Below are 14634 nucleotides of genomic sequence, written 5' to 3'. Positions count from 1 at the left end.
ACTTATGAGGTCCAGATCTAAATCTATGGTCCTATATTAAGGACAGACATTATGAAACTGTGCTTTTTTCCCCTTCCTAAAATTGCCATTAAAGAAACAAACAAACTGGTAAGCCAGCTATAGTTCAAGTCCAGGTTCACAAAGAAATTTCCCAATAGAATTCTAGTTTAATTGAGTTCAGTTGCAGAATCACCTAAGGCCTTGGTCTTGTCAAACTTATTCTCAGAACAGAGCTGTCAAACACTCCGCTTGGCCAGAGTGCAGGCCAAACGTGATTGGATGACCAACAAAATAGAAATACCACAGGAGATTTTTGTCAATAAGTGGTTTTTTGAATCAAGAGCCAGCCCTTGGGGATCTTCTGTACAGTGTAGTGCCCCCTGGTTTCCATTTGAGTCGGACAGTCCTAGGGCAGGAGAAGTAATGAGAGGCAAACTAATTTAAAAAAAAGTTTACATCCAACCCGCTACAGATTGGGAGTAAGAAGCCCCCTCTCTTCCATGTGTGCGGGATCTGAATTAGGGAGGTCAAGCAGGCTGGAAGAGGGTGGGGATGTCAGCAGGAAAACAACCTTCCAGTGTCCTGGGGTGGATGCTGCCGCCTGATGCCCTGGCAAGCGCTTATCTAATTTAATTACTTTGACAGGGACTTGGACGTTTTGCCTCTAGGACTTTTGCAACAAGCCAATAGCTAGCTAACGGAGCAGCCAGGGTACCTCGCAACCCATTCTGTACAGGTCAGGAGAAGAGTGTGCTCCCACTTCTCTTTAACTCTCAAGTTCGGCGGTGCCCTGCAGGGGGCTGCTCGCCCCGCCCTCACCCCCCGCCCCCCGGCCAGACGCCCGAGGGTTAAAGAGGACGCCCAGGCGTGGCGTCTGGGGTAGAACTTCGAGCCCTCCCCCTGTCGACACTCCTTCCTCTCCACCCCGCCCCTCACGCGGTGACAGCGGGGCCAGACGTTTCTCTGTAGCTGCTCTCTAGGCGCCCGCTCAGGAGCAGTTGCCCCCTGGTGCCCTTGCACGGGCTCCCCTTCATCCCTCCGGGCTTGTGGCCACCTTGAAGATGGCGGCTTACAAACTCCTCTCCTCTGGGCTCAGGCTCAGCATCTTCTTCCCCAGAGCCAAGGGAAGCCAGAGCGGACCCGCCCTAACCAAGGTAAAGTGATCGAATTGGGCCAAGGGCGGGGAGTCCTGGAGTTGTGCCCCTGCTATTTTTTCCTCCACTTTCCATCCCGGAGATGGAGCTCAGAATGACTGCAGGAGGACTTCAGCTTCATTTGTGGCGTCCGTGCCCTGCTAGCCCTTGGCACATGTTATTTTTACCCCATCTCTGTTCCTCTCCCGCACCTCGGGGGCACCTGGAGCAAGGCGAAAGGGATGGGGAAGGAGAAGACGGAAGGACGTTTTGGGGGTTGTGTAGAAGGGGCACAGCATGTCCGGCAGCTGGCGGAGGGGAGAGTGCCAGCCACAGAGGAGGGAGGAGGGGGCAACTGCCTAAGCAGGTTGTGTGTGAGTGTGTGTGAATGAGTGAGGGATGCAGAGGAAGATGGGGAGAGGGCGCGGAGAAGGGCCTGGGACCCCAGCGGGATGGTGTATCTGAGTGCCCCAGGAAGATTATCCCGCACAAAAGTCAGCGCGGGGAGGCGGACAGCACGCGCTTCTTTTTTCGCGCCGGGGAAAAAGAAGCCGAGCCAGGGGTGCTGTTGGGGGTGGGGGGCCGGCGGCGGCGGCGGCGTGTGAGTTGTGGGGCGTGCACTTCGGAGAGATCCGGGATGGGAGGGAAGGGGAGAGGCAGGAGCTAAAACCTACCATCTCCTTATGGAGTAGTGATGCGGAACCGTGCAGCTAACGTGGCCGTCTAGGCGGCGCTGGAGCCCGGCGTCCAATAGCTGCTTGGGTCCTAGGCCGGGCTGCTTTCACTTTCTGAGCCTTTTTTGGGAGGGAGTTTAGCGGAGTTATTGAGGTCCTCTAGGATCCCATACATTTGGGTTCTTTTTGCTCTTCTCTTCCCATTCCTCCCACCTTCAACTAGGCATGCACCTAGAGCTCCGAGATGGGTCCGTATTATTCCTGTTTGAGTGCATGTTGTTGGTGGGTGGTGGAGAGGAAGAATTGGGTCTCAAGCAGGTGCTCTTCACGCTTTGCTAATATTTTTCTTGTTTATGGGATTACCAGCATGTTTTACTTATGTTCGTGGGGGTGGCAGGAAGACCTCAGCCTTTATTTCTTCGCTTCTGTACCAAGCCAGTTCTTGGCATATGCTGCCCTTCTCTGTGTCCTCCCCCTTCTTCCTTTTCCTCTCCCCTCCCTTCTTCCTTTCCCCCTTCTCACCTAAGTCCTCTCTCCTCCCCCTGCTCTCTTTCTTCTTCTCCCCCTCTACCCCCCTCTCCTTCCTCCTCTTTCTCCCTCTTTTTCTCTCCCACTCCCTCCCTCCTTCACTAAACAGAAACCCAAGGTCAGCTAGAGTTCGTTAGGTCTCTAGGTTCACTTCACCTTAAATGACCGAGCTGGGGTTTGCATAGTAAATGAGATTTCTTTTTTAAAAGGGAAGTGGGAAGGAACCATCATTATTTTACACCCAACAGGTGTCTTACTCATAATAGAGGACAAGTATTTGTTGTTTTGATTTTGGCCAGTGGAGTTAATTAATCTTTTTTAACCAAGGTATTACCAGAGTCATAACAGTCAGTGCCAGCCAATGTACTTTCTAAAGAATGTGTTTATTTTGGAACTGAATAGCTTTCCCAGGGAGTGGATCAATAGGCATAAAAGGTGGAGCAGAGATTGGAGTAGGCAAAGACCGCTGGTACCACCAAACTTCAGGTCACACTATACTTAAAAAAAGTTATGATTATCTTGTTATTTCACAGAAATTATTATTATTATATATGATGAATGCTGCTTCATAGAGAAGATACTGCCTCACTTTTGCTGGGCTGTAACTTACTAAATGTATAGTGAAAAAACTACTGCTTTGGGATCTGTGAGACTTGGGTTCTATCTACTTCTGATCCTACCAATACTTACTAGTATTATCTCCCCACACCCTTAACATTAAAAAAAAAAAAAAGAAAACATCTTTTCATGACATGCATAGTCCTACAAAATATATCCCATGTTGGCCACATAGCAAAATGTTGTCTCTTTATTCATTTTAAGCTATAGTATGGCTTGGTATTTAAGGCATATTATCCACTGTCATGGCCAGAAATAGATGTCTCATTATCCATAACCTCTTGGAAGGAGGTGGATTTCATATTTGATCTTCAGTTCTTTTGACTTATGGTTTATCATCACATCGGCCAAAGTTCTAAAGTTTTTCAAAGTTATTTTTCTTTAATATATTATCATCTTATTAATTGTTCATGTTATGCCCACTTTGCTCTGCATCAGTTCTCTTAGGTCTTTTCAATATATACAGTGTAAACAAGAAAAAGAACAAATGAAAAATCTCCAACTAACACCATATTGGAAATCCTGAAAGTTAAAGGGAAAATGAATAAAATTGAAAGAAAACCACTGAACCAATAATAAAACTAGGAACTAATTTTTTAAAAAAATCTCACAATAAAATAGATAAATCACTGGTTAATTTGATTAAAAAAAGAAAAACTAATTACCAGTATCAAAAATGAAAAGGTTGAAATAATCATCAATGAAGAAATCAAAGCTCTACAGTCAAATAAAAAAAAAGCTCTAAATTACTCTTGATTAGAAAAATGCAAATTAAAACAAAATCTCTGGTATCATCTCACATCTATCAGATTGACTAACATCACAGACAAGGAAAACAATAAATGGTGGAGATATGGAAAAATTGGGACACTAATGTACTCCTGATAGAATTGTAAAATTATCAACTATTCTGGAGAGCAATTTGGAATTATGCCCAAAGGGCCATATAACTTCGTATATCCTTCAACCCAGAAATAAGTCTGTATCAAAGAAATTTAAATACTACAATATATTTAGGATTTATATTATTTATTCTCCCTTCTACAAAGCTGCCTCTCATTACAGCTTCTCAATCTACTCAATGGATTTCACAGAGTCCTAGTTTTTGGGAGATGAGGTGCTGTTATTATTAGTCCACACATTTAAATCTCTACTTTAGATTTTTTTGGACTTTTGATCATTCATGGATTTACTTGTAGGATGATCCTTTGGCACATTTTCTTGGCCTGCATGGCCTTGACAAAACTTAACATCTTATTTGTGGATGGGACCCTTTTAAAATATTTTGTGAATATTGCCAAATAAGCAAGAACTTTCCATAATTATTTCACCTGCACACATTTCTTTTTTTAGCAGAGGTGGCAGTGGGAAAGCTCCCAAATGGAATTTTGCTTTTTGGTAAAATCAGACACAGCAGGTCTTTTTGGAATTGGAATCAGGAAGAACTAGGTTTTTGTCCTACCTTACATAGTTCCTAGGTGAACTTGGGGCCAGTTTCCATATCTCTAAAATGAGGGAGTTGGACTTAATGATCTCCAAGGTTCTTCTGAGCTTTAAATCTGTGATCCTAAATGTCAAGATGGAGTATATGTATACAGGCATTTAATAGAATATTAAGTGAGTGTTTCTTTAATCCTTAACTCTGTCTTAGGATCATAGTGTGTATTGATTCCGAGACAGAAGAGCAGTAGGGCTAGGCAATGGGGTTAAGTGACTTACCCAGGGTCACACAGCTGGGAAGTGTCTGAAGCTAGATTTGTAAGTGAGATTTCTTGAATGGAGTATTCTCTAGTAACTTCACGGGAGTAATTAAAACCTCATGTAGGTTGAGGATGATTTTATACTTGTCTTTTGGTCCCCAATTATCCATCCCAATATAGGATATAAGAAGAGTACTTCTACCACTCCTTTCATTTACAGTTGCAGAATCACTGAATATAATGAAGAAACTCAGACCTTGAGATGTTAAAAGACTTGTCTAATGCCCCATACTTATTAAGTGGCAGAGCTGGGATTCAAGCCCAGGTCTTCTATTGCTATTCCATTGTTCTGACCACATCAAACTATTTCCAACTTATGTTAGACCATGATCAATCTTTTAGAGTGGGGTGTGATTTGCTCTTGTCTTCTGTCCGGGTGATGCTCAAACAGCTGAGCAAATGTGCAGTAGTATCTCATTATCACGTGGTGGAACATGCTACCATGATGGGAAATTTATTTTGGGTTAAGGCAAATCATTTAGTTTTTAATTGTAAAAGAAGTGATCTGAGAGACCTTTAAAAGGTCCCTTTAATTTCTAATATTCAGTGATTCTGAGTCTGTAGATTTTTCCTCTTTACTTAAGTCTTTATCCCACATAATGACAGTCTGGTGTTGGAGGAAAAGTTTTGTGATAGAATATGAACTCAATCTTTCATGACCACTTTTCTTCTGTTCATTGTTCTTACTATGTAAGAATAATTTTCTTATTCTCAATATGTTCCTAGGAATGACACGCTTGTTTGATTAGAGTGTGATGCTTCTAACATCAAGGATGTACATTCTATTCTTTGTCAACTTTAATTAACTTTAATTTGTTAATTAGTATAAGGTAGATTACACCCCTTTGCTTCCTTTTCCCTTAATTTTCATTGATGTCTTTTGTTTTTAACATTATCAGTTTTTCTCAGTATCCTATCGTCTTCTTCTCCTCAGAGCCATCTTATAAATAGTATTTTTTATAGACAAAAAAAAGGTAAAAGAAAAAGAGGAAGGTGAAATTGGCAATAATATATTGGAAAAAAACTCCAAAAACATTCATGATGTACAACACCTGTGGGCCTCCCACCTCCTTTAAAGGATGTGTTGGGGGTATCTCTTTAGCTCTCTTCAATTGAATTTGCTTAATCTTTATAATTTAACTACATTCTTTTTTGGTGTTGTGTATGTGTGTGTGTGTGCGTGTGTGCATTATTTCCACTTTTGTTGCTGTAATTATTGTGTATATTGCTTTCTTTGCTCTATTTTACTATCAGTTCATATATATCTTTCTGTATTTCTCCATTCATTATATATATTCTCACAGTACAGTAATATATAATTTCATTCATATCTGACAATTTGTTGGCCCGTTTCTCAGTGGATAGGTATCTACTTTGTTTCCAATTTTTTGCTATTACAAAAAGGGCTGTTATAAATATTATTACCAAATATAAATGTGGTTTTTTCCTTATCAATAGCTTTGATCCATGGGAATTAGGATCAAAGGGAAAAATTGAGAAAAATCATGTTATTCTGATTCCATTTTGTAATTGATTCTATTTTGTGTCACCCCCCAATATGTTATAAAATTGTCCACATCATTTTTCTTTGTCTCTAAAGTTTAGAAATTTATATTTTCTCTCTGAGCTAAATTGTCCCATAAGTCATATAATTTCAAAGAAATATGTTGTCTTGACACATTTTATTACCAGTGTACAATTAAGGGAGACCTGTTATCTTGCCAATGATCCTCACAAGGGGGCATGATGCATGGGGGACATGATGAAGTCTGTCATTTCAGCAATGTTGACTATCCTTCAAGATGGTCTGTGACAGTGACGTAACCCATGTGTGTGGACACCACCAATGATCTTTCCTTAGCAGAGAGATGGAAGGAAGGGTTATTTTTAGTCCTGTATTCCTGACTTCCATCCAGTCATTCTGCTTTCTGTCATCTATAATGCTTGAGACTTCGTAACTGATCCTGTTGTTTTAGGCTTCCTGTTCTTTGTTCCCCCCAAACTATATGAATGATCATTCATCTTAACTTATTGGCTTTTGACTGACTGAGGAACTTTATCGATAAATTGAATGTTCTCAGAACTTTGTGCCTTAGTTTACCTTAATGTCAATGTGACCTCTCCTTTGCACATCTAGCTTTCTAAAATGTATTGGGATAGAGGTAAAAAAAGCACAAATCTATTGTCATTTCCTGCCAAAAAATTTAAATTGTATTCTCTTAGTATTCTCTTTGTATATATTATATATAAAAGCTTAATATTATTAACTTTGTATATAAAAATGCAAAACTCATTGCAATTTTATGAATGGGATTTTTACATGCTCTATGTGAATGGGATTCAGTAAAGTGAATCTATGCTGGACCTGAAGTCTGGAAGAGCTGCATTCAAATCCTGTCTCAGGTACTGGTAAGATCCTGGGCAAGTCACTTAACCTCTGTTTGCCCCAGTTTCTTCTTCTTATAAAGTGAAAATATAGGGGATAGCTAAGTGGCTCAGTGGATTGAGAGCCAGGCCTAAGGGCGGGAGATCTTGAGTTCAAATATGACCTTAGACACTTCCTAGTTGTATGACTCTAAACCCCCCATTGCCTAGCCCTTACCACTCTTCTGCTTTAGAACTAATACACAGTATTGATTCTAAGATGGAAGCTAAGGATATATATATAGTCCCATTTGATCCTCACAACAACTCTACTTTTTTTTCTTTTTTTTTAAACCCTTATCTTCTATCTTAGAGGATTATATATATATATATATATATATATATGTATATATATATATATATATAAATCCTTAGCTTCCATCTTAGAATCAATACTATGTATTGGTCCCAAGGCAGAAGAATGGTAAGGGCTAGGCAAAGGAGTTAAGTGACTTGCCCAGGGCCACACAGCTGGGAAGTGTCTGAGGCCAGATTTGAACCCATCTCTAGGCCTGGCTCTCGAGCCACCGAGTCACCCAACTACCCCCAGGGTGGTTTTTCTAAAGCACAATGGTTGTCACATAGTAGGTGATTTGTAGGTTTTTTTTTACTGTCATCAAATTATTATGTATTAAGAAAATAAAAATAATAATATCATTATTGATATTATCATCATTGTCAAAATGCTGTATTTCAGAAACATGGAAAAAAGTCCATCTTTTTTCTTTAATATGATAGTATTTATAATAATGTATCCTGACTTCTATAATATAATAGATAACGTATCTGAGATAGCTTAAGTGAACTGACTGTGATCATTGAGCTCGTGAGCATTAGAAGCAGTACTCTAGTGAGCCAGTAAACATTTATTAAGTGCCTGCTGTGTATCTACCTGCCAGTGCTACTTCCCAAAATATAACACATCCTTACTGAGTATAATCTCGGTAAATAGTGGAGTTGTTTCTGTGTTGGAAAACTGTTACACTGGGGGAGCCACAAATCATGCCAATGACAAATCACTTTACTCATCAAGTCCTCTTGTATAAAGTAAAATTGCCTCCAGAGTCTGCCTCCTTTGACTTAGTTTTCTCATTCCAGGGGTGGAGTTGCTACTTTTCCACCAGCAGCTGCCATCATACTCAGTTTTATAAGGATCCAGTGGACGCAGTCAAGGACATCCCCGATGGATCCACAATCCTGGTTGGCGGTGAGTGACGCCTGTCCTTTTCAGCAGTACGAGCCGGCTCCTCAAGGCAGAATGGTGTGAATCATCCCTCTTCTGTTTCCACCATGGGAATGATCAAAGAGCAGCTTGACCTAGGGAGAGTGTTAGGGAATTCCCAGGTGAGGAAGCTGCCAGGAAAGCAACTTCTTATCCTGGAGAGTTGTTCAGTCCGAGAGGGAAGGGGCTTGCTGGTTTATGTGAGAATTGGGACTTTGTCCCAGGTCTTTTTGGCTTTACGGTCAGTTCTCTACAACCCAGACTTTTCTGGTTTCAAGGCCAGCTTTTTAGCCACTTGTACTATACTGATTCTTGAAATAGAATTCATATTTTTCCGATTTTCTTTTTTTATAGAAGGAAAGCCAAATTTAATTCTCTATCTTACTGTCTCTCTATATACCTAGTATATACATAAATATACAACATGTAAATATATAATGTATATATAGTATTTATATATCTATATTTACAATCTATTATATATTATAGATATTTATTTACATATCTATCATGTATGTCTATACACATAGACATATATATCATTTGTCCTTCTGGTTCCTTTTTGTTATGATGGAAAATAACTTTTACTGGTCTTAGTCTTGCCAATAGTAGTCTTAATAGTAGACTAAAAACATTTTATAAGCTATATGCTAGTTTTTAGAACTTAAAGAGATTTGTGAGATAATTTTGGCCCGATTCCTTCCTTTTAGATATGAGTCATCTTGCCATTTTGGAAAAAAAAAAACCAAAAACATGAAAATTCTTCCACCAGTTCCAGGAAAAAGTGACATTTCTCTCTTCTGAATGCTCATAGTATTTTGTACCCCTTTTATAGTATGGCCACAGTCTGCCTTTTATCATAGCTGTTTGTGTACATGTATTTTCCACCTTTTTAGAATGAAAACTCGAGGAAGCAGGGTCCCTGTCTTAATTGTTCTGTGTTTCTTACACCTGGTTTGGCATCTTTGCTTGGGCATTTTTGTTAACTTAATAACTGTTGAATGTCAAACTGTCCTTTTTTTTAATATTAGTATTTTTTAAACACTGTATACTCTTATCAGTAAAGAAAACTCCTAACAATTCCAGTCTCCACATCTGTTTTGCAGAAAGGGTGCAGAATGATTAGGTGATTGGCTCATGGCCACTCTATTAATTAACAAACTTTTAGTAAGTACTTCACACTTTTCAGTTATTGGAGATAAAAATACAAAGAGTAAACAGCCCCGTCCTCTGGAAGTTTACCTAAGTGTTGGGAGACAACTTGAATTTAGTCTTTTCAAGTCCCAGGCAAGTCTGCTACCCATGCTGCCTCTTGTAACTAGCCCCATGGAAGGTAAATACCAAAACAAGATAACAATATAAAAATTACCTTAAGGAATACTCTGGGTTAAGTGCTAAAAAGATAAGTGCACACGTTGGAAGTAGAAAATGCTATCTCATGATTTCATAGTGATCACCAGTAGAGATCAAAGCTCTCAATATAGAAGGTATTTTTTTCTAGTTTTATATGAATTGAAATAGAACTATAATTCAGTTAGACCTTTTATTTCAGTGTTTTTTCTTTTCCTTTATCATTTAAAAAGTCATTTAAAATTTAAAAATAAATAAGTGTTCCTGTCACCCAAAGAAAATGTTGACTTCCTTTTTCTGTGCTCATTCTTTTGGGAATATTATAGGTTTTGGACTATGTGGAATTCCAGAGAATCTCATAGGAGCTTTATTGAAGACTGGAGTAAAGGGACTAACTGCAGTCAGTAATAATGCAGGGTAAGTGTCTTCAATAATCAGTTTGAAAGTTGTTGGTAAATTCTGTTGGATTTAATTTAACAAAATTGTAATAAAAATATAAAAAATGAGACCTTTGATAGAAGGAAATCATGATATATCTAGCCTTCAGAAAAAGGGTAGGGTATTCATGTTAGTTGCCTGCATTTCATTAAAGGTTTTGAGAGCCATTGTACACATTTAAAATCATAGCAATCATTCAAAAAAAAATAACCTCTTACTATTGGTAAGATTTTGCTTTTTAAAAAAATTGAAATTTACTGTTAACATTGGAATACATAGATCTCTATCAAATTTTAGATGAAAAGGCTTTGGTTCTTCCTTAATGTGACTGTAGGATCACAGATTTAGAGCCATGAAGAAGTCATTTAGTTTAATTCCTTCAGAACTTACAGGAAGTAGGTACTCATAGAGCTTAACTAACTTGTCCAAAATTTCACAGTGAATAAGTGTTAGAGTCTTGGATTCTAAATCCAGTGTACTCTCCACTTTCTTAAGCAATTCATGTGTTCTCTCTCTGTCTCTCAGTCTGTTTCTCTACCTTTCTCCCCCTCTTCCTTTCCCCCTCTGTCTCTCTAGTTTGCAAATAATACTTTTAATTGCCAATATATCATGAATTATTTAGTTAATTTGGAATCTATTTTAGATGCCTGTTTTTGTTCATTCATTTTTTTTTCAGGATGAGGGGATAGAAAATGTATTTATTAAGTTTATAGATTATGCCATTTCAAGTTGGAATAGGGATGGGGGAAGGAAAGGAAAAGATGATAATGGGGCTCATACTTTGGAGTAAAAGGTCAGAAATTAAAACAATTTGATTGGTGAAATGATCAGGAACCTTTAGTAAAGTTTAATAAAGAGAAATCAACTTAGGAAGGAAGAAACCACATGTAAAAATTTGGTAAAGGATTAGTCTTTTTTGCTGAGAAAAAAGCAAAAAAAAGACCTTTGGATCTTTAGAAAAGACATCCCATTTTTCTCTTCTACTCTTTTCATTCCTTTGGGGAGCAAAAATTCCCAGGGATTTTTCTGTTTGGGGGTTAGCCATGGGCCCATTTTAATCCCAGTATTTTAGTAGTATAATAAATCCATGATTTGATCAATATGGATACTCCGTTCAGAAATATATATTTTAGCTCATCCATGACTGGTCATGTCCAGCAATTGTTGTATGCCCCTGTCCTTGACTTCTTGTATATCCTCTTCAGGGGATCCATCCAACACACGGATCAAAGATAGCCAGTTGAAAGAGGCTTTGGAAGTCTTCAAACCTGATCCCTTCATTTTAAAGATGAGACAATGGAGACCTAGAGGAATGAAGTGACTGCCTGGCTTAGGGTCAGATAGCTAGGAAATGTCGGAGGTGGGATACACTAGGGTATCTGCCTTTGCATCTCTTGCTGTGGCATGGATGCCCTTGGAGGGTCCCAGCTGTCCATTGGTTCCCTTTGCTCTCATTATGTCACCGGCCCATCTTTTCTTCCTATCATGCATCTCTCTTATGACATCCTTTTTCTCTGTCTCTCTTGAAAAATTCTTTGTCAGTCAATTTATGTCTACAATGTTTCTTTTAATTATTTGGAGGCTGGGATATCCCAGGATTTGCACTCTGCTTTCCAACTTAACTAAGTATGGTCAGACTCGGCACGAGTGGGTTGGCAGGTGGAGGGCGAATTCTTTGACCATAGCCATCCATGGAAACAAAGAAAAATACAAAATGGTTCTTATTCTTGTTCTCTGGAGTATTGGTTGTGGAGCGAAAGAAAATGGGGCAGAAAGTGCTAAGAATCACGCACACATTTTTAGACTGTTTACAAACATGAACTCCTCTCTTAGGACTGTATATGTAAGATCATTGTAGTGAACAACTAGGCATACTGCTCACACCCTTTAGCTCACAATTGAACTGAAATTTGAACAGAATTGACAGATTGAGAGCCCTGACCCATTGTCAGAAAGACCAGAGTTCAAATTTAGCCTGAGACACTTAATTAGTTGTATGATCCTGATTAAATCACTAAGCCACTGACTGCCTCAATTTCTTCATCTATAAAATGGACAAAATAATAGCATCTGTCTCTACAGTTGTGGAGAGGATAAAATGATATAATATTTGCAAAACGTTAACTGTGTCATGTAGCTATCCCTGTTTTCGTTGTCATCCTATGCATTCATGTTATACATTTAAAAACATTTTGAGAAGGGGTCCATAACCGTTATACTTTGTTAAAGGGGTTCATGCCATAAAGAGGTTAAGAACTCCAGCTTTTGTCAGAGTTGTAGTCCACATGGGTAAAGTACACTAAGGAAATCTTGGATTCTTCCATGTGTTTAAGTACCGAAGAAATGTGTTTTCTGTGCCATCTAGTGGTTAAATATTTCTTGACTTTTTTTCAATTGGTTAGGTAGAGGGAAGAAAAGGTGTTTTAGGGGTTTCAAGGAGAAATTGTCCCAAAAAGTCATTAACATTCATTTTGTCACTGATGCTTTTTGTTAAATTGATATTGCAGGTAGATTTTGGATGGGGCTATGTTTGGGTAAGAGTAAGGACAAGGCATAAGTCCTGTTAACTGCATGCAAATAGAAGAGAAAAAACTATATATCTCATGTAAAATAGGGCAATATGGTAAAAAACATTTTGAAGAATGAATTAAGGGGCAGTTAGATTGCTCAGTGGATAGAGAACGAGGTATAGAGGAAAGAATTCCTGTATTCAGATTTGACCTCAGACACTTCCTACCTGGGTGACCCCGGGGAAGTCACTTAACCCCAGTTGTCTAGCCCTTGCCATTCTCCTCCTTGTAACCTATACTTACTCTACCTTCTAAGGAAGAAGGTAAGAATTTATTTAAAAAAAAGAATGGATTAAGCCTGACCCTTTGGATAGTATTATGTGCCAATCAGTATTATCCTCAGTGCTGCTCACTGCCGTGGCCCAACCTTAGAATTCACCAACCTCTTGGGATTGTTCTGCTTCAAGTTCTTAAACTCTGACATCCCTCCTTTTTGGCTGCATTCTCCTAACTTTCCACTTTTACTCCTACTAAGATTTCTTTTGTCTGACATTTTCTACCACCTTAGAATTCCACACCCCCTTTAATATTATGTTGTTGGAAGTTTGGATGATTTTGCATTGCAGGTTTTTTTTCTTACTTCAGCTCTTGTACTTTGAAGAAGAAAATAATTATAAAACTACTGATTAGTAACATGATAAATTTATCTATTTTTTCAGTGCATCCTCACTGTTGTTGCTTGATGGGGTTTAAAAAAATACTCATCTCCTGTTGATTTCTTATCATGTTACATAAACTTCCAAACTTTTTTATTCAATACCAAAAACCTCTCTCCTATTTGTCATTTTGTGGCTTCTCTTGCCTTCTTCTTTACCAAGAAGGTTGAGGTCATTGGTTGTGTTTCTTTAGCTTCTCCACCTCAAATTTTTAAATAATTTTCTTTTTCTTCTTTACATACTTATTTTTTTGAATATTTTTGAAAGTTTTATTTATTTGTTTGCTACATTAAAATTCCCAGGATTTCCTACACTAGAGAAAAAAATGTTTTATTGATATCTTTTTTCTTTACCCTGAAGTAATTTTCCATTCTATCCCAGTTAACCCATTTGGGAAAAAAGAGAAAGATTTAAGCTAAATGGTTTGCTACAGAAATCTTGTCTGATGGTCTGCCTCAGCAGCCCTTAATCTCCTGGCCATAAAGGAGTATGTAGTTATATCTTGTCTAGGACCTTCATTGATTTCCATTACTTTTGCCTTTTAGTGATCTTTTCATTTGTTTTCCTTTTTGTTCCTATTTGTCCTTCCTTGTTGTACAATAATACTGTTACATTCATATATCTTAGTTTTGGGTTTTTCATTAACTGTTCCCTAGTCAGCACCTAATTTGTTTTCAGTTCTTTACTATGACAAAGAGTGGCTCTGACTATTATCTATTAAACCATTGTTTCTGTTTTTTTACTTCCTTGTGAATCTGTTCAGTAATGAAATCTTTCTATTGACTTTAGGAAAATTCTCTTGATGTCTTTTGTTTTTAGACCTGTTATTTCTAGGGATACCTTGCCTCTCTCCCATTAATTATGAAAAAATTGTAAATTAATAAAAATATGTGAATTAATGAAAAATATGAAGGAAAGGGGCTTAATTGTACCAGATCTCAAACTACATAATAAAGTGGCAACCACCGCAACAATCTGGTACCAGCTAAGAACTAGAGTAGTGGAACAATAGACTAGAGTAGGTATATTCAACATACAGTAGTAAATGACATAGTAATCTAGTGTTTGATAAAACCAAAGATTCAGGCTTTTGGAGAACTCATCATCTGACAAAAAGTACTGAGAAAACTGGAAAACAGTATGACAGAAACTAGGCATAGACCAACACTTCATAGCATAATACCAAGATAAGGTTCAAATGGATATATGATTTAGAGATAAAGGGTGATACAATGGACAAATTAGGGGAGCACAGAATGTC

The 14634-nt window shown here is 38.3% G+C and overlaps 1 protein-coding gene across 1 annotated transcript in view; it reads left to right on the top strand.

Annotated features, from left to right (window-relative positions):
* The first annotated feature begins 655 nt into the window (after positions 1–655).
* OXCT1 (3-oxoacid CoA-transferase 1) overlaps positions 656–14634 on the top strand; it is a 176924-nt gene continuing 162945 nt past the window's right edge. The window contains exons 1-3 of the mRNA XM_007487410.3: positions 656–1154; positions 8236–8344; positions 10036–10126. Of these exons, the coding sequence (XP_007487472.1) occupies positions 1062–1154; positions 8236–8344; positions 10036–10126 (293 nt within the window). The 5' untranslated portion in view covers positions 656–1061. The remainder of the gene's footprint in view (positions 1155–8235; positions 8345–10035; positions 10127–14634) is intronic.

Source organism: Monodelphis domestica, chromosome 3 (assembly GCF_027887165.1).
Source record: "Monodelphis domestica isolate mMonDom1 chromosome 3, mMonDom1.pri, whole genome shotgun sequence".
NCBI classification, from domain to species: Eukaryota; Metazoa; Chordata; class Mammalia; order Didelphimorphia; family Didelphidae; genus Monodelphis; species Monodelphis domestica.
This window is presented reverse-complemented; position numbering and strand designations above follow the sequence as displayed.